The sequence below is a fragment of the Ascaphus truei genome, chromosome 18 (assembly GCF_040206685.1).
Source record: "Ascaphus truei isolate aAscTru1 chromosome 18, aAscTru1.hap1, whole genome shotgun sequence".
In the NCBI taxonomy this organism is placed as follows: domain Eukaryota; kingdom Metazoa; phylum Chordata; class Amphibia; order Anura; family Ascaphidae; genus Ascaphus; species Ascaphus truei.
The window spans coordinates 27,688,701-27,709,215 of NC_134500.1; the positions used below are offsets into that span (position 1 = coordinate 27,688,701).

A 20,515-nucleotide genomic window follows, 5' to 3' on the forward strand; every position below is an offset into this window, starting at 1 on the left:
TGCGCCCCGCACCGTCTCTCCCCACCTTCAAGTCAACGGTCTCCCCCGCTGCCTCTGGAGGTCTCCCAACATGCCGTTTAGATTGCAAGCTCTGCGGGGCAGGGATTCCTATTCTGCGTTTGTAGGTTTTAATACACTTATGGTGTTATCATTTCCTGCCGTCTATGGTCTACTGTGTACAGCGCTGCATATACTGCTGGTGCTATATAAATAAAGATATCCCTCCATATAGAGCCATGCTTCCTGAGAAATCCCTCCATGCTGGGACACCTCGAATGGGCCATATTTACTTAGTTAATCCGGCCCACGGTGCCTGGCATTGGGCGCAGTGCTTTGGCGTCATTTATTTCTATGGCTCCAACATAGTCGGAGGCGCGGTACAAAGGGGTGATCGACATGATGGTAACGTAACATACAGGGTCACCGCAAACCATCCTGGTACAATGAGGTCCCTGCCCCAAGAAGCTTGCAATCAATGACGACGCCTTGCAGGGTGAGCGTTCCGGACGTAACGCGGGTAATTCTTGCTCGCTGATGCCCCGGGGTGAGATTGGCAGGGTAGACCTGTGCTTGCACAGATATGGTGGTACCACGCGTGGTCTCTGGGCATCTCCTGACGTGGTGTCTCCGTGGTTATTCACCAGGATGCAGCGGACGCAGCGTGGCGTTACAGGAAGAGAAGAGCCAGGCCCTGGCATCTCTGTACCAGCTGCAAGGCGTCCTGAAGGTGAGCGGCTTCTCATCCAAGGTGTATCCCAACACTGGCCCTGGTTACACCCCGCTCACACCCCCCTATCTCTCCGTGTACCCCCCATCTCTGTGTACCCCTGTCGTTTCTCTGTGTACCTCCCAATCTTACCTCTCTGTGTACCCCCATCTCATCTCTCTGTGAGTTGTTTGAGGAGGTACCCGGGCGCTATCTCTGTATGACTTATCTGATGTGCGGAAGTGTAAAAAGAGTGGTGTGATACTGCCTGTAAGTGGTTTTCAAGTGATGTCCTCTTGTGACTCGGAACCCCAGCAGGATCTATCCAGGACCCTTATAGGCAATGAATACAAAAAGGATGGGGGAGCACAATAGTTGGAAACAGGCAGTGTTGTAGATCTAGTAATTGCTCTTTAAGATAAAGCAGTTATATCCTGAGCGAGTGTGGTAGCTCAGGTGGCTAATGTCTAATTGGAAGGATAAACACACATGGGTTTTTATGTGTTGGTGAGAAGGTAAAAATAAAAATGTGTAACTTACACGGCCTTGTGTAAGCCCAGTCACATCAAGGTTTCTTTGGGAATCCCGTGGGCTTCTAATGAGGCTTTTCTCCTTGCAGTGTGGGTTCTTCTTCTTGGTATGTAGGCCACTTGCTTCGATGGTTCAGAGTGTTGCTCCAGGGGGATTTCCTCTCGTGTAAACAGAAAGGAGGATAAGGTTAACACATATACATATATACGTCAATGAGGGGGAGGATGGCGTGTTTATGGACCACCAAAAAGATATATATATTATAATCTGGCACTCACACGGGCTAGTGTGAGTGTACTCTTATCTTGGTATCTTGTTCATTTGGGGGTATTGCCCAATCAGTAACAGGTGATGAAAGGGTGGGGTACAAGGGTATAAATTGTAAATATAACACAATACTCACACGGGCCAGTGTGAGTACACACTTCTAGCGGTATCTTTGCTCTTCTGTTCCTGATGTAGCTAATGGTGAAGATGGGGTTAGCACAGATAAAAGACACTAAGGTCTGGAGGGTAAAAACTAACTTTAATAAAAAACATGAGAAAATAAAAACAAAAACAGAAACCAAACGCTTCTGTGGGAAGGTAAAAGCAAGGGGGGGACAGTGTGGTGTATAGTCGTAGGGGATCTCGCCTTCCGCGTCCGGATGGGGAGCTGCAACTACACCTCTGTCTCCTCTGTGATATGCTGTAGAGTGTTCCAAATAAAAGAGCAACGCGTTTCGTCCAAGTACTGGACTTCCTCAGGCTCTGTAGACTACTGGCCCGTGTGAGTATTGTGTTATATTTTCAATTTATACTCTTGTACCCCACCCTTTCATCACCTGTTACTGATTGGGCAATACCCCCAAATGAACAAGATACCAAGATAAGAGTACACTCACACTAGCCCGTGTGAGTGCCAGATTATAATATATATATCTTTTTGGTGGTCCATAAACACGCCATCCTCCCCCTTATTGACGTATATATGTATATGTGTTAACCTTATCCTCCTTTCTGTTTACACGAGAGGAAATCCCCCTGGAGCAACACTCTGAACCATCGAAGCAAGCGGCCTACATACCAAGAAGAAGAACCCACACTGCAAGGAGAAAAGCCTCATTAGAAGCCCACGGGATTCCCAAAGAAACCTTGATGTGACTGGGCTTACACAAGGCCGTGTAAGTTACACATTTTTATTTTTACCTTCTCACCAACACATAAAAACCCATGTGTGTTTATCCTTCCAATTAGACATTAGCCACCTGAGCTACCACACTCGCTCAGGATATAACTGCTTTATCTTAAAGAGCAATTACTAGATCTACAACACTGCCTGTTTCCAACTATTGTGCTCCCCCATCCTTTTTGTATTCATCATCTCTCTGTGTACCCACCTTATCTCTCTGTGTTTGCCCCTTATCTCTCCATGTACCCCCTGCCTTATCTCTCCATGTACCACCTGCCTTATATCTCCATGTACTCCCCCCTTATCTCTCCATGTATCCCGGTCTTATCTCTCCGTGTACCCCCTGCCTTATCTCTCCATGTACCCCCTGCCTTATATCTCCATGTACTCCCCCCTTATCTCTCCATGTACCCCGGTCTTATCTCTCCGTGTACCCCCCATCTTATCTCTCCTTATACCCCCTGTCTTATCTCTCTGTGTGCCCCGTCTTAACTCTCTGTGTACCTCCATCTTTCCGTGTACCCCGTCTTATCTTTCCATCTACCTCCGTCATATCTTTCTGTGTACCCCTGTCTTATCTCTCTGTGGACCCCCATCTTATCTCCCCCCCCCCCACTCATCGCTCCCTGTACCCCCCTCTCTGCTAGGCTTCCCTCCCTCCCCCCCTGTCTCATCGCTCCCTGTACCACCCCCCCCTCTCTGCAGGGTCTCTCTAAGCAGACCAAGGTTAACGAACAGGTGGCACAAGCACTGCAAGTGGACAATGAGGCCTTAAAGAAGCAGCACATGCTGGTGACAGATCAGGTGAGATGAGATCCCCGCGCGTTCCACGTGGGCCTGGCGCACTTCTATCTGGAACTGTGGATAATTACAGGTGCAAAGTGTTGGGGTCCTCCTCACTTTACATTTTCATAAGCCTCATATTTAGCAGGCGTTGCTATGTAATAAGTTACCTTCCGGCCCATTAAATTCATAAGGCTTATCGTTAGCATATAAAGATAATGGGAGGGGGGAGACGTCAGACACAAGGGAGCAGCGCGAGGAAATCAGCCCCCTCCCAAATCTCAGCTCCCCGTGTTCCTATAATAACTTTAATAAGGATTTAATCATACTTATAGGGGGCAGATTTGGGTAACAAGGCGTCAGACACAGATGTGACCCCTTAACCCTGTCACTGCAATTAGTACACTTTACCCCTAGGAGGGACTGACCCCTTAACCCTGTCACTGCCATTAGTATAATTTGCTCCTCGAGGGACTGACCCCTTAACCCTGTCACCGCCATTAGTACACTTTGCTCCTCGGAGGGACTGACCCCTTAACCATGTCACTGCCATTAGTGCACCTTGCCCCCTAGGTGCACATTTAAGTATCAGTCCATGCTGGTACTTACTGATAAGCCTGAGTAAGATCTGGTCTCTCTGCAGCTTAAGGGTTTGTTCAAAGAGAAAGAGAATCTGACAAGAGCCTACGAGAAGCTTCCAAAGGAAGAGAAGACAACAGAAGAATGGGGAATCCAGTCCAGATTGGTGAAGGTAATGAGTAGCCACCGTATTAACCACCGCTCCAGTAACCGGCACTTAGGCGCAGATACACTAAACTCCGCTATTCTATTTACTTCTTTTTTTTATTAGTCTTTTTTAGGGTTTTCCAAACATGACACAAAACCTTAAAGAGTTAAGGAAAAAGAAACCCCTTTTGTAGCACTCCTAGAGTTGTTAACTCAGATGTTCTAACTCGACAAACTGCAGAGCGGGCTAGGAGTCCCTACCACCACGATCTTCCTAATTTCTGGATTACGGGGTGACCATTTGCGTAATGACGTCATACACCGACGAACGTTTCGCGTCTAGATTGACGCTTTGTCAAGGTCAAAGCGTCAATCTAGATGCGAAACGTACGTTGGTGTATGTCGTCATTATGCAAATGGTCACCCCGTAATCCGGAAGTTTGGAAGACCGTGGTGGTTGGGTCTCCTAGCACACTCTGCAGTTTGTCGAGTTAGAACATCTGAGTTAATAACTCCATGAGCAGCATTGTGCCTGCTCACCCTGAGCAGAGCACGGCAGATATGAGTATGTATACTATCTTGTTTTATTTAATATCTCACTATCAGTGTGGTTCTATCTGAAGTCCGGTATCTATAATAATAGGGACAGTATTTGTGAGATATTTGTGAGATACACTAATGAGATACACTAATGAGTTATATTAATGAGATACACTACACTAATGAGATACACTAATGAGATACACTAATGAGATACACTACACTAGTGAGATACACTAGTGAGATACACTAATGAGATACACTAGTGAGATACACTAATGAGATATATTAATGAGATACACTAGTGAGATACACTAATGAGATATATTAATGAGATACACTAGTGAGATACACTAATGAGATATATTAATGAGATACACTAGTGAGATACACTAATGAGATATATTAATGAGATACACTAGTGAGATACACTAATGAGATATATTAATGAGATACACTAATGAGATATATTTGTGAGATATATTAATGAGATACACTAATGCTGTTGTCTTTCTATATAATTAGCGTCCGTCACAGTATTTGCTGGGATATAACAGAGCTTTGTGTAACTGCGCTGCCCCCCGCACTGTGCGATCCCGCTGCCCCCGCACTGTGTGATCCCGCTGCCCCCCCGCACTGTGCGATCCCGCTGCCCCCCGCACTGTGCGATCCCGCTGCCCCCCGCACTGTGCGATCCCGCTGCCCCCCCCTGTCCCCCGCAAGGTGTGATCCCGCTGCCCCCCGCACTGTGCGATCCCGCTGCCCCCCGCACTGTGCGATCCCACTGCCCCCCGCACTGTGCGATCCCGCTGCCCCCCGCACTGTGTGATCCCGCTGCCCCCCCGCACTGTGCGATCCCGCTGCCCCCCGCACTGTGCGATCCCGCTGCCCCCCGCACTGTGTGATCCCGCTGCCCCCCCGCACTGTGCGATCCCGCTGCCCCCCCGCACTGTGCGATCCCGCTGCCCCCCGCACTGTGCGATCCCGCTGCCCCCCCCTGTCCCCCGCAAGGTGTGATCCCGCTGCCCCCCGCACTGTGCGATCCCGCTGCCCCCCGCACTGTGCGATCCCGCTGCCCCCCGCACTGTGCGATCCCGCTGCCCCCCGCACTGTGTGATCCCGCTGCCCCCCCTGCCCCCCGCAAGGTGCGATCCCGCTGCCCCCCGCACTGTGTGATCCCGCTGCCCCCCGCACTGTGCGATCCCGCTGCCCCCCGCACTGTGCGATCCCGCTGCCCCCCGCACTGTGCGATCCCGCTGCCCCCTGCACTGTGTGATCCCGCTGCCCCCCCTGCCCCCCGCAAGGTGCGATCCCGCTGCCCCCCGCACTGTGTGATCCCGCTGCCCCCCGCACTGTGCGATCCCGCTGCCCCCCGCACTGTGCGATCCTGCTGCCCCCCGCACTGTGCGATCCCGCTGCCCCCCGCACTGTGCGATCCCGCTGCCCCCCGCACTGTGTGATCCCGCTGCCCCCCCTGCCCCCCGCAAGGTGCGATCCCGCTGCCCCCCGCACTGTGTGATCCCGCTGCCCCCCGCACTGTGCGATCCCGCTGCCCCCCGCACTGTGCGATCCCGCTGCCCCCCGCACTGTGCGATCCCGCTGCCCCCTGCACTGTGTGATCCCGCTGCCCCCCCTGCCCCCCGCAAGGTGCGATCCCGCTGCCCCCCGCACTGTGTGATCCCGCTGCCCCCCGCACTGTGCGATCCCGCTGCCCCCCGCACTGTGCGATCCCGCTGCCCCCCGCACTGTGCGATCCCGCTGCCCCCCGCACTGTGCGATCCCGCTGCCCCCCGCACTGTGTGATCCCGCTGCCCCCCCTGCCCCCCGCAAGGTGCGATCCCGCTGCCCCCCGCACTGTGTGATCCCGCTGCCCCCCCGCACTGTGCGATCCCGCTGCCCCCTGCACTGTGTGATCCCGCTGCCCCCCCTGCCCCCCGCAAGGTGCGATCCCGCTGCCCCCCGCACTGTGTGATCCCGCTGCCCCCCCGCACTGTGCGATCCCGCTGCCCCCCGCACTGTGCGATCCTGCTGCCCCCCCCTGTCCCCCGCAAGGTGTGATCCCGCTGCCCCCCGCACTGTGCGATCCCACTGCCCCCCGCACTGTGCGATCCCGCTGCCCCCCGCACTGTGTGATCCCGCTGCCCCCCCGCACTGTGCGATCCCGCTGCCCCCCCGCACTGTGCGATCCCGCTGCCCCCCGCACTGTGCGATCCCGCTGCCCCCCCGCACTGTGCGATCCCGCTGCCCCCCCGCACTGTGCGATCCCGCTGCCCCCGCACTGTGCGATCCCGCTGCCCCCCCTGCCCCCCGCAAGGTGCGATCCCGCTGCCCCCCGCACTGTGTGATCCCGCTGCCCCCCGCACTGTGCGATCCCGCTGCCCCCCGCACTGTGCGATCCCGCTGCCCCCCCCTGTCCCCCGCAAGGTGCGATCCCGCTGCCCCCCGCAAGGTGCGATCCCGCTGCCCCCCGCACTGTGCGATCCCGCTGCCCCCCCCTGCCCCCCGCAAGGTGCGATCCCGCTGCCCCCCGCACTGTGCGATCCCGCTGCCCCCGCACTGTGCGATCCCGCTGCCCCCCGCAAGGTGCGATCCCGCTGCCCCCCCCTGTCCCCCGCAAGGTGCGATCCCGCTGCCCCCCGCACTGTGCGATCCCGTTGCCCCCCGCACTGTGCGATCCCGCTGCCCCCCGCACTGTGCGATCCCGCTGCCCCCCCCTGCCCCCCGCAAGGTGCGATCCCGCTGCCCCCCGCACTGTGCGATCCCGCTGCCCCCCCCTGTCCCCCGCAAGGTGCGATCCCGCTGCCCCCCGCAAGGTGCGATCCCGCTGCCCCCCGCACTGTGCGATCCCGCTGCCCCCCGCACTGTGCGATCCCGCTGCCCCCCGCACTGTGCGATCCCGCTGCCCCCCCCTGCCCCCCGCAAGGTGCGATCCCGCTGTCCCCCGCACTGTGCGATCCCGCTGCCCCCCGCACTGTGCGATCCCGCTGCCCCCCGCAAGGTGCGATCCCGCTGCCCCCCCCTGTCCCCCGCAAGGTGCGATCCCGCTGCCCCCCGCACTGTGCGATCCCGTTGCCCCCGCACTGTGCGATCCCGCTGCCCCCCGCACTGTGCGATCCCGCTGCCCCCCCTGCCCCCCGCAAGGTGCGATCCCGCTGCCCCCCCCTGCCCCCCGCAAGGTGCGATCCCGCTGCCCCCCGCACTGTGCGATCCCGCTGCCCCCCGCACTGTGCGATCCCGCTGCCCCCCGCAAGGTGCGATCCCGCTGCCCCCCGCACTGTGCGATCCCGCTGCCCCCCGCTGCCCCCCGCACTGTGCGATCCCGCTGCCCCCCGCTGCCCCCGCAAGGTGCGATCCCGCTGCCCCCCGCAAGGTGCGATCCCGCTGCCCCCCCCCTCAAGGTGCGATCCCGCTGCCCCCCCCCCCGCAAGGTGCGATCCCGCTGCCCCCCCACAAGGTGCGATCCCGCTGCCCCCCCCCGCAAGGTGCGATCCCGCTGCCCCCCCCCCGCAAGGTGCGATCCCGCTGCCCCCCCCGCACTGTGCGATCCCGCTGCCTCCCCCCCCCACAAGGTGCGATCCCGCTGCCCCCCCCGCACTGTGCGATCCCACTGCCCCCCCGCAAGGTGCGATCCCACTGCCCCCCCCGCGCAGTGCGATTCCGCTGCCCCCCCCCCACCCCGCAAGGTGCGATCCCGCTGCCCCCCCCCCCGGCAAGGTGCGATCCCGCTGCCCCCCCCCCGCAAGGTGCGATCCCGCTGCCCCCCCCCCGCAAGGTGCGATCCCGCTGCCCTCCTCGCAATGTGCGATCCCGCTGTCCCCCCCGCACTGTGCGATCCCGCTGCCCCCCCCCGCAAGATGCGATCCCTCTGCCCCCCCCGCAAGGTGCGATCCCGCTGCCCCTCCCCCCCCCCAGAAGGTGCAATCCCGCTGCCCCCCCCGCAAGGTGCGATCCCGCTGCCCCCCCCGCAAGGTGCGATCCCGCTGCCCCCCCCGCACTGTGTGATCCCGCTGCCCCCCCGCACTGTGCGATCCCGCTGCCCCCCCCCCACAAGGTACGATCCCGCTGCCCCCCCCCGCAAGGTGCGATCTTGCTGCCCCCCCGCAAGGTGAGATCCCGCTGCCCCCCCCCCCGCAAGGTGCGATCCCGCTGCCCCCCCCCCGCAAGGTGAGATCCCGCTGCCCCCCCCCGCAAGGTGCGATCCCGCTGCCCCCCCCCCGCAAGGTGCGATCCCGCTGCCCCCCCCGCACTGTGCGATCCCGCTGCCCCCCCCGCACTGTGCGATCCCGCTGCCCCCCCGCACTGTGCGATCCCGCTGCCCCCCCCGCAAGGTGAGATCCCGCTGCCCCCCCCCGCAAGGTGAGATCCCGCTGCCCCCCCCCCGCAAGGTGCGATCCCGCTGCCCCCCCCGCACTGTGCGATCCCGCTGCCCCCCCCGCAAAGTGCGATCCCGCTGCCCCCCCGCAAGGTGCGATCCCGCTTCCCCCCCCCGCACTGTGTGATCCCGCTGCCCCCCCGCACTGTGCGATCCCGCTGCCCCCCCCCACAAGGTACGATCCCGCTGCCCCCCCCGCAAGGTGCGATCCCGCTGCCCCCCCGCAAGGTGCGATCCCGCTGCCCCCCCCGCACTGTGCGATTCCGCTGCCCCCCCCACCCCGCAAGGTGCGATCCCGCTGCCCCCCCCCCCCCCGGCAAGGTGCGATCCCGCTGCCCCCCCCCGCAAGGTGCGATCCCGCTGCCCCCCCCGCAAGGTGCGATCCCGCTGCCCCCCTCGCAATGTGCGATCCCGCTGCCCCCCCCGCACTGTGCGATCCCGCTGCCCCCCCCCCGCAAGGTGCGATCCCGCTGCCCCCCCCGCAAGGTGCTATCCCGCTGCCCCCCCGCAAGGTGCGATCCCGCTGCCCCTCCCCCCCCCCCCCCAGAAGGTGCAATCCCGCTGCCCCCCCCCCACAAGGTGCGATCCCGCTGCCTCCCCCCGCAAGGTGCGATCCCGCTGCTTCCCCCCGCAAGGTGCGATCCCGCTGCTTCCCCCCGCACTGTGCGATCCCGCTGCCCCCCGCAAGGTGCGATCCCGCTGCCCCCCCCCCCCGCAAGGTGCGATCCCGCTGCCCCCCCCCCCCCGCAAGGTGCGATCCCGCTGCCCCCCCCTGCAAGGTGCGATCCCGCTGCCCCCCTTCCCCACAAGGTGCGATCCCGCTGCCCCCCCCCCACAAGGTGCGATCCCGCTGCCCCCCCCGCAAAACAACCTTTTGTGCAGAATGTAACTATGTAACTATGTAACTTTGTAACCAGCTCAGTCACAGCATCTCTCAGCTTTAGTTTCTCTAGAAATTAATGACAAATTCCATTTCTTCCGGGGCTTCAATGGGGGAGAGTTTGCCAATCACGTGTTTCCTTTCCCCTTATCCTCCCCCCTGTCCTTATCTTTACTGGCTCTCTGATAAGGGGAGGGGGAGAAAGGGGGCTTTTCCTGTGCAAACTCTTGTTGAACACACAGAGACGTCAGACAAACACCATGTTTACAAACTAACTTTAAAAATTATTTTGAAAATACTTGTAGATCCGATTTTGGTAAAAACAAAATATCTAATCACCCACATGGGACCCCTTAAATATGTTCCTACCATTAGTTCACTTTGGTCCAGTGAGGGATTGACCCTCTAAAGTGCCTGTTGGGTGTCAATGTCAGTGCAAGGTCGGCGTTTTTACCCACCACCAACCTTCTCTTTTCTCAGAACGTGTTGGGTGCAGTTAAGTGCCATGAAACGCGTCAGGGAGAGCTGGAGGAGGAGAGGAATCGCCTACGTGGAGATCTGCGGGCCCTGCACGGAGAGGCTCCCGAGAGGGACCCCGACCTCAAGGGGCTGCAGAGACAGCTCGAGGAAAAGTCCGACACGGTACAGTGCCCCCATAATACACATGGGGTAACGAGATAGGAGATTATGTGCGGAAGAGTTTAGGTGATAAGATGGTACCCCGAAAGTTCTGCGTGTAAGGATGGGAATGTTTGTGGGTTCTCAATCCGAACTTCCAATCTCAGCCCCGGGGACCCCCTGCTTCCATATATACTTTCATCGGAAGGTGCGGCTCTGGCGGGGCCCAGAAAATGTTTGTTTGCAGGTGCCACGGGCCAATAGGCAGCTGCGATGTCATCCTTCGCGCCTTCCTATTGGGCCGCGTGATGCGGGATCTTTAAACAGGAGAGATACGGGCTGCACCTTTGGCGGAAAGTATCTCAGGAAGCAGGGGGTCCCCGGAGCTGAAATTAATGGGGGTGATCTCCGGAGACCCCTTGCTTCCTACCTAGGGAGGAGGGAGGCGGGGGAACCTTTTTTCTTTCTTTTGAAGGCACAACTCCTTCAAATGTTCAATACCTTCAAGAAATAGATAGGCCGTAAAAATTAAAGTGCGAAGTTAGATCTGTAATTAGCACTCTGCCAGAGGGCCAGCGTCTCGTGCTCGCCCCATGCAGCAACGTGACGCGATTGGCGCCCTGGATGGAGCACGGAAGGGGAGGGAGCTCCATTTCCATTTGAATCAGGCCGGCCTCTCGGATTGGTCTGGCGATCCGCCCAATGACGTGGCTGGTAGGTCACAGTGGCCCCTGGCATGGGCCAGAGCCGATGTCCGTAACGCATCCATCAGTAGAGCGTCGTGGGGGTTAAGATATCAACCAACACACATCAGTTTGCCCTTATAAGAATTGGAGACGCGCTTATGGGGTCGTCGGCCAGAGTTTGCAAGTCAGCGAAGCCCTGTTATCCGGCCAGTAATTATCCGGCCAGTAATTATCTGGCCAGTAATTATCCGGCCAGTAATTATCCGGCCAGTAATTATCCGGCCAGTAATTATCCGGCCAGTAATTATCCTGCCAGTAATTATCCGGCCAGTAATTATCCTGCCAGTAATTATCCTGCCAGTAATTATCCGGCCAGTAATTATCCGGCCAGTAATTATCCGGCCAGTAATTATCCGGCCAGTAATTATCCGGCCAGTAATTATCCGGCCAGTAATTATCCGGCCAGTAATTATCCCGCCAGTAATTATCCCGCCAGTAATTATCCCGCCAGTAATTACCCGGCCAGTAATTACCCGGCCAGTAATTACCCGGCCAGTAATTACCCGGCCAGTAATTATCCTGCCAGTAATTATCCTGCCAGTATATATCCCGCCAGTAATTATCCCGCCAGTAATTATCCCGCCAGTAATTATCCGGCCATTTTTGGTGCCCCGGTATAAGTAATATATGTTCCCGGATTGCAGCGTCTTGTCGATGTTTTATTCCAGATCTCCACGATGGCGTTAGAAATGAAAGTGTTACAGGAAAAGAACGATAGTCTTATGAAAGGTAACGCACATATCAGCAGCGTGTGTACGTGTGCGTGTATATATATATATATATATATATATATATATATATATATATATATATATGGTGTAGAGGTATCTGTACCGTGTTAGCCGAGCTTAATAATCAAAAACGAATAGACGATACCGTTCTGTGACTAACTAAATGCTTTTATTTGTGCGAGCTTTCGAGGTGCGCTGATCTTTTCTTAGGGCGCTGTTACAATTGATTCAGCCAAAAAACTTTCTTGAAACAAAGCATCTGTGGATTAAACTTATCCCTCCCCCTGTGCAGTATTTGATTTATGACCTGAGGTGTTAAATGGTCCTTGAATGCTTGTGATGTAAGAGAATGTGTGTCTATATGTGTGTGTGTGTGTGTGTGTGTGCAAATCTTAATTAATAAGCGCCCACAGTGTGTGCAGCGCCTTAGAAAAGGTGTGTGTAGAGGGGGTGTAGGGTGTATAACAATGGTGTGGGTAGGTGTGGAAATGTAAGAGGGTGTTGCATTTCTGTTGTTGTGTGTGGCTACTATGTGGTCCACTACACGGAGACAAGAGAACTCTCTTCCCACGAGGGCTAAAGCCCATGTCTATACATACTGCGCTATATGAATGCACACACACCTGTCTCTTACACATACATATGTGCAATGTAATTCCATCCCTATACACCAATAGGGACTACACAGTACCCACACACATGCACAGAAATGCAACACCCTCTTACATTTCCACACCTACCCACACCATTGGTATACACTCCCACTCCCCACACACCTTTTGTAAAGCGCTTTACACACTGTGGGCGCTTTTTTAAGATACACACACACATACATGTACATACACACACACGCACACACACATATAGACACACACTCTTACATCACAAGCATTCAGGGACCATTTAACACCTCAGGTCATAAATTGCATACTGCACAGGGGGGAGGGATAAGTTTAACCCACAGATGCTTTGTTTCAAGAAAGTTTTTTGGCTGAATCAATTGTAACATCGCCCGAAGAAGAGATCAGCGCACCTCGAAAGCTCGCACAAATAAAAGCATTTCGTTAGCCACAGAACGGTATATTCGTCCAGGGGAAGCAGGTGGCGAAACGTGCGCGTCGGGGCTCTTTTGTTTGTTCAGGATCCAGGCTGATTCATCTCTCCCCTGCTGCAATTTTCAATTTGGCGCTCTCACTGCTCATTTGAGCATGCGCATTGTGGCGATTTCACCCATCTGGACTCTCTTCCAGCGCTCCAGTTGCAAACACCCAGCCACTATTAACCCTCACTTGGACCAGTGCTAAGTACTCCATCATACTTATTGTTGACATCTGTCTTTAGCGCTGCTGCTTATCTGTGTGTGCCAATTCAATGTGCAATACTCATACATGTCTGCTATATATTACCAACTGTCTGTGCACACATCAGCATATGCATCTATTCTGAGCTTTTATTATTGGTGATTCTGACTGGCCGGTCCAAGTGCTAGGAGGCAACTTAGGCCCGGGACATAGTGGTTTTAAGCTCGCTGAGGGCTGAGCCGCGCTGAGCCGATGCACAAAGCCCCTGCATCTGTCATCAGCGCGGCTATAGTTTCTCCCTCCGCATGCGCGCTGATGCGTGCGGAGGCTGAGAAACTTTCCCGAGACAGACAGTTTTGAAATTTGCCGCTCGGGGAAGCGTAGGAGCGGTCACGTGACCGCTCCCATCCAATGGGAGCGGGGAACTAGCCCTGCCTCCCGCCCCGCCTCCTGGCACGCCTCCGCCCCGCCCCCAGAGCGCGCTCACTGCCTCGCCTGCAAGGACAGGGTAAAACCCCGTTTTGGAGCAGGCGAGGTAGAGCAGGAGCGCGGCTCAGCGCTGTTTGCTCCTCTATGTCCCAGGCCTTAGTTGCCTCCACACTTTAGGGTTTGGGTCTCTGCGTGTGCATATGGCAGTCTATACATAGTTACTTCTGACACATTAACCTCTTCACTACTTCTGGTTTGTCACACGTTAGCTTACAGCTTTTATACCAGCTTATTTGTGATCTGTTGAATGTGTTCATACTTATGTCTGTAACTTCATGTATTTTCAATTCATTAGTGTTCAGTAGCAATCAGTCCTTGGTACACTGTGGATCCTTTTTTTTTTCATCCAAAAATGTTTTTATTGAGCACATGGTACATTCATTACAGTATCGTCCAATCCAGTGTCAAACATACATGTAGCCATGACTACTCAGTTTTTATATATGAACCATAACTGACGTACTGGGGAGACGTACTGACGACAAGACCATAGACAAGGAACAGATAGGGAGGGGAGTGGGGGGGGGGGAGGAAGAGGGGAGTGGGGGGGGGGGGGAGGAAGAGGGGAGGTGCAGCAGTCCCAGGGTGTCTTTCATTCTCCGGAGCGTCGCAGGAAGAGCCCGCCGTTGGTGGCTCCCAGGATGGTATAACGATCCCCAGGTCCTGACCTTCTGCTGCCCCTGTGACCATACTGTGGCCAACCATTTGGCCCTTCTACCTGTCCAACTTAGCGTCGAGTCTCGTTTGTTAAGTTTGTAGACGTCTATCTAATCTAATGTCTTCCTACACCAGAGGAGAATGCGATAATGAATTTCAAAGCAATATGTTGGAGGCACTGACCCCTGGGATATCTATTTGGGCCAGCCAAGGCGTCCAAACTTTTAGGAAATTTGTGCCGGTGTCGTTAACCAGACTCGTTAACTGCTCCATCCGACAGACATACCAAATTCTATTCCTGATTTGTGGGATGTTGGGTGCCTCGGGCTGCTTCCAGAATGCTGCGATTTCACACCTCAGGGCGGTTGCAAAATGTGCAACTAATTTGTGTGCCGATCTGTTTAGCCCCGGGGTGCGTCTGGCCAGCAGAAACAACCAGGGGTCCAAAGGGATCGTACAACCGAGAATTCTCTGAAGCCAATTCCTGATGTCTTCTCATAATGTGATTAGCTTGGGACAACCCCACAGCATGTGCAGCAAGTCTGCCTGTTCTCCACATTGTTTGGGGCGCAATGGGGAGTAATTTCTGACAAACTTAGATAATCGTATTGGGGTCAGGTACCATCTCATTAGGACTTTATACGCATTCTCCTTTAATGTGGTGCATATAGAACTTTTAGATGCTGCTGTAACGATATGGTTCCAGTCCTCGTTCTCTAACGTCTCTCCCAAGTCCATATCTCCCACCTGGTCTTGTAACTCAGCACTTCGTCTTCGTCAGTCGCTGGGGAGACCACCTCTCTGTATATACCAGAGATAAGTCCACTGGTATCTGTCCCTCTGGAGCAGAGCTGTTCAAAGTTAGTGCGCTTAGGGCGTTTTGGAAATTTAGTATAGAATGCTCTTAACTGGAGGTATCTAAAGAATTCTGAATGTGGTACTGCTTTTTCAGATTTCATTTGCTCAAAAGATTTTATTGTTATTCGTCCCTCCAGGTGTAATAGCCGAGTGTAGCCTTTCTGTTTCCAAATTGTAAAGTCTTTACTGTGCAGGCCCGGAGCGAAGTCAGGGTTTCCCAAAATTGGGGTCATCAAGGAGTGCTGCCACGTAAGGGCAAATCTATATTTGCTTTTGTCCCATACTGTTAACGAGCTGTTGACCGCGGAGAGCGGGTTGCTTATGGATTTATGCACCATTTTTGGCAGCCATATTAAGTCTTGTAGTGCCACCGGGGCACAACAGTCAGACTCCAGTTCCACCCAGCGCTTTAGACCCGGGTGGGTGTGCCACTGAGTAATTTGGGATAATTGGGTCGCTCTGAAATACGATAACAAGCAAGGTACCGCTAACCCTCCTCGTGTTGTGGGCCGAAGAAGTGTGCTAGTTTTAATGCGGGGCGTTTTGTTACCCCAGACGAATTTCACCATTGCCGACTGCAGCCGGAGGATGTCTTCCCTAAATATAGGGATCGGTAGGGTCTGAAATAGGTACAACATTCTAGGGAGGAGGTTCATTTTGAGAGTCTGGATCCTGCCGATCCAGGATATGCTGTACCCTGCCCACTTCCGGAGATCCTCCTTCAGAGTCCGTATTAGTCTGGGATAATTTGCTTTATATAGGGTGTCAAATTGCTTCGTGATATTTACCCCTAGGTATTTAATGGAGGAGGTTTGCCATTTAAAGTTAAAGTTCACCGTGATCAATTTTTCAGTGACTTTAGGTAGGTTTATGTTCAAGGCCTCTGACTTTGCCTGGTTGATTTTGAACCCTGATATCGCATTAAATTCCACTAGAATACTGAAGACATTTGGCAGAGAGGTGAGGGGCTGTGATAATGTGAGTATCACGTCATCAGCGTACAGGGCCACTTTATGTGGCTGCTCCCCAATTTGGATATCTGTTATATTTGGGCTTAGGCGAATATGTGCTGCCAGGGGTTCGATGAATAGCGCAAAGAGAAGGGGGGATAGAGGACATCCCTGTCTGGTGCCGCTCTGAATCAGGAATTCCCCCGACGGGAAGCCCTGGTGCCTGACCCTCGCCGTCGGCCCCTGATACAGAGCGAGAACTTCCTCCAACATTCTCCCCCCCAGGCCGAACTCCCCAAGCGTCTCTCTCAGGTAGGGCCAGTCTATTCTATCGAATGCTTTCTCTGCATCCAGGCTAAGCATCATCGACGGGATATGTTTCTTTTGTGCCAGATCTATCAAATCTATGATTCGTCTAGTGTTATCAGATGCCTGACGCCCACAGACGAACCCTACTTGATCGGGGTGGACCAACCGCAGCAACACCTGATTAAGGCGATTAGCCAGTAATTTGGAGAAGATTTTTGTGTCTGAATTAATCAGAGAGATGGGTCTATAGCTTTTACAATCCGCTGGGTCTTTCCCCTGTTTGTGGATCACAGAGATAGACGCCTGGAGCATCGAAGCCGGGATGGGGGCACCGTCCATAAAGGAATTACACAATTTTAACAGGTGAGGAGCTAGCAGATTACGAAAATTTTTATAATAGAGATTGGAGAAGCCATCTGGGCCGGGGGCTTTGGATGCTTTCAGTGATTTCATTACCTCCAAAAGCTCCTCTATAGTGAAGTCTGCCTGTAGTGCGTCCCTCTCCTCTTGGTAATTTGGCCTCTTTTAAGAACGTCTTCAGGCGGGCCTGAGTGGTAGTATTATGGACCACTTTTGCTCCGTCATAGAGGGTCTCATAATATGCTTTGAATTCCTCCACTATTAATTTAGGGTCCGAGGTGAGAGCGCCTTTTGCTGTCCGAATTGCCTGAATTTGGGAGACTTGGTTTCTGTTTCTAATTTTATTGGCAAGTAAGGTATCTGGCTTGTTTGCCTTTTCATAGAATTTCCGCTTAGAGCAAGACAGCTCCTTCTCAGCACGGGAGGGCAGCAGTAAGTTTAGTTTAGTTTTAGTGTCTAACAACTCCTTAAGGGTCGTTGCATTTTTATTATCTTTGTGAAGGGTTGACAGGACCGCCAATTCCTTTTTCAATTGTATAATTTTTGCGTCCTTTTCCCTCTTCCGCTTACACGCAATCCCTATGAGTTCTCCTCGCAGAGTTGCCTTATGGGCTTCCCAAAGGGTGGACTGTGAAATCACACTTCACGTGTTCTCCTGGAAGTATACCCTGATTCTATCCCCCACTTTTTGTGAGATTTCGGGGATTTTTAACAATACTTCATTGAGTTTCCAATTCGCTCCTGGTCTGTCAAGACTGAATTCCGTGCACCGCAGCTCAATCGACGCATGATCTGACCACGAAATATCGTGGATTCCCGAGTGGGAGATCTGCGAAACCATTCTGCTAGACACAAAGAGATAGTCTATCCCACTGTATCTGTCGTGGGGGTGGGAGTAAAATGTAAAACCTTTTTCAGTGTGGTGTTGCTCCCGCCAAACATCTAATAGATTATTGGTTCTCAGCCCTCGGTTCCAAGCTGCCCTAACCGTTGACCGGTTTTGTCCCCCTGGGGTGCATCGATCGAGCAGAGGATCCAGAGTCTGATTAAAATCTCCCCCTAGGATAATGTTCCCTTGTGCAAGTTTTCTGAGTACAGAGAAAAATCGCTCTAGGAAAGCCTCTGCGTTGCCGCTTGGGGCGTAAACATTTGCAAAAGTGAAAGGTTGACCCCGTAGTTCCCCTATGACAATCAAGAATCGACCGTTCTTGTCTTTTTTGACGGTCTGTACTTGGATTGGCAGTCGGTTATGAAACAATGTAGCTACCCCCCGCTTTTTTTTGTTGGCAAAGGCTGAGAACCATGTTTTGTATTTGTAGTCAATGTATTTCGGGGAGCTGGTTTTAGAGAAATGCGTCTCTTGCAACATTAGGATGTCGGGGTCAGTCTTTTTATAGTCAGTCATAGCTAGTTTCCGCTTCCCTGGACTATTAAAGCCTTTCACATTACGTGAAAGGAGTATAATTTCTTTACTCATGAGTAGTTACCCGCCTCTCTCCTCGTCTGCTGGCTCACTGGATCTTCTGGGTACGGGGGTACTCTCTGCCCGAAGGGGGGCTCTCCGGGTTTCGGCTCCGACTTTCAGCGTCCTGTGACTGCAGCAAGGGGAGACACACTGGGGGAACACAGAAACACACAACACATGATAAAACCTTTAATGAATGTCCGGGGACTGGGCGAGAACTAGCTCCCCCAATCTCCTTCGTTGCCCCTCCTGGGCGTTCAGCCTTGGCGGAGTCTGGGATGGCCCTCCCTCCCCCTCTCCCGCCCCGAATGGCTGGCCTAGTGGGGACTTTCATGGGCCACATGCCGGGTTTCCCCTCTGCGCCCAAGTGGAGACCCATGCTCAAGGCCATCGCGGGGGGCAACACCCTGCCCCCCCTCCAACTCCTGAGTTAAACTTTCTTGTAAAACAACACTTTATTATCGTTATTATAACTGTTAACTTTAACCTTTACTCTTAGAACTTGCCAATTATCAATTTCCTTTATTCTCCCTTTGCCCTTCCCTTCGCTACTACAGTATAATCGTGAGCTTCTGAGCTATGCCTCCCCGCTGTCCGAAGGGCGTGTGCTACACTGTTCTATTGATGTTCCTATCTGTTTTTGTGTGAATGGCCCCCTTGCGTGCCTATGTAGCTTATATGGATATCCTTGGCCCGTTATACCCTGATGTGGGGCAATCTCATTTATTAATTCCCTTAGCTCTCTGCAGCCTGTGTCTTTTATTATCTCTCGGCCCCCCTCCTCCTCTGTTTCTTGCCGGTGCTCTGTGTTTCGCCGTCGCTGCACTCATGGCCCATGTCCGGGTTCTCGGCATCCTCCTCTCTGTGGCTCTCTCCTATGTCCTGAGTGCTTCCTGGGGCGCCGCTTGTGTCGCCTCCTCTCGCGAGTCCTCTGCGCGCTCCCGTCGCCGACTGCCGACGTCATCCGATTCCGCTCTCATGCCTCCTCCAAGATGGCGGCCGCTCCACTTCCTGTGACGTCCTTCCGGGGGACGCCATTTTCCTTAGCCGAGCCCGCGAAGGAGGACGTCCTCTCACCTGCTCTCGTGTTGGGGTAAGCTCCGCTTCCGTAACTAAGCCATGCGGTCCGCCTGTGCCCCCAGCGCCATCATGGCTGGCGTGCGTTCCATTGCCATCGGCCATTTTCAACACCAGGTAAGGGTTGGTAGCTTTGGATTTTGTTGTTTTTCCTCGCCCTTCTTTCAGCCGGTGCCTCGGGGCTCAGTTGGATCGGGGGACGTGTCTGGTTTAGTCTTTCGGCACAAAGTCAGGCATTAGCTTAGGGTTTCAGGGCAGGGGGGAACTTTATAGGAGCGGCAAGATCTCGTTTTAACACTGGGTAAACCGTAACCCAAACTTTCTGTTCTTGTGGAGGAACTGGCGTGTCCCTCAAATCTCTTCTGTAGCTTCAGGGTCGCGGTTTGGTTTCGATGGGCCGGCTGTCCTCCATTCTGCCTCCTCCCGTTGCTGGGGTTTTTTGTCGGACCCTCCTTCACCCCCAGTTTATTCAAAAAGTCCTCACTCTCTTCGATCTCTCTCATCGAGATGGCCTTCCCGTTTTTTATGACTAGTAGGCCAAACGGGAAGGTCCAGCAGTAGCGTATTTCCCAGTCTCTTAGTAACTTGGTGACGGGTTGTAATGCCCTTCTCCTAGCCAACGTGACCGGGGAGAGATCCTGGAACAGCTGCATCGTGGCTCCCTCGAACCGGCAGGAACCTTCAGCTTTGGTGCTCTTAATGAACGCGTCCCTGGTCTTAAAGTAGTGCAGCCTGGCGATGACATCGCGCGGCTGCTCCATTGCCGCCAGGCGGTTTCTGAGGGCCCTGTGGCAGCGGTCCATAGCTCTCTCAGCTTCTGCGAGGTCAGGAAGCAATGTCCCCAGTCATCTGGAGACGAACCCCTCCACGTCCGTTATTGCCTCCGGGATGCCGCAAACTCTTATATTGTTGCGGCGATCCCGGTTTTCGGCATCCTCCTGTCTGTCAGTTATCTCTGATATTTGGGCTTGCATATATGTGGCTCGTTTGTCCGCTTTTTTAATTTGTTTCGTTGCGGTCGCCATCTTGTCCTCAAGAGCCCCCGTCCGCTCCCCCAGGCCCTGTACTTCTTTCTTCAAGTCCTGCAGCCCGACCTGGATCATAGTCTTCATGTCTTGGCACAGATAACATTCCAAGAGACACTGTTTTTAAGTAATCCTTGCTTCATTCATTGTAACATCGCCGGAAGAAGAGATCAGTGTATCTCGAAAGCTCGCACAAATAAAAGCGTTTCGTTAGCCACAG

The 20,515-nt window shown here is 54.3% G+C and overlaps 1 protein-coding gene across 4 annotated transcripts in view; it reads left to right on the forward strand.

Annotated features, from left to right (window-relative positions):
- LOC142469076 (uncharacterized) overlaps positions 1-20,515 on the forward strand; it is an 85,560-nt gene that overhangs the window by 56,156 nt on the left and 8,889 nt on the right. For 3 of the 4 annotated variants that reach the window (XM_075575954.1, XM_075575956.1, XM_075575957.1), the window contains 5 exons: positions 645-727; positions 3,114-3,212; positions 3,835-3,942; positions 10,190-10,351; positions 11,742-11,802. In XM_075575954.1, coding sequence (XP_075432069.1) covers positions 645-727; positions 3,114-3,212; positions 3,835-3,942; positions 10,190-10,351; positions 11,742-11,802 — 513 coding nt within the window. The remainder of the gene's footprint in view (positions 1-644; positions 728-3,113; positions 3,213-3,834; positions 3,943-10,189; positions 10,352-11,741; positions 11,803-20,515) is intronic. The other variant, XM_075575955.1, reaches the window with a different exon arrangement.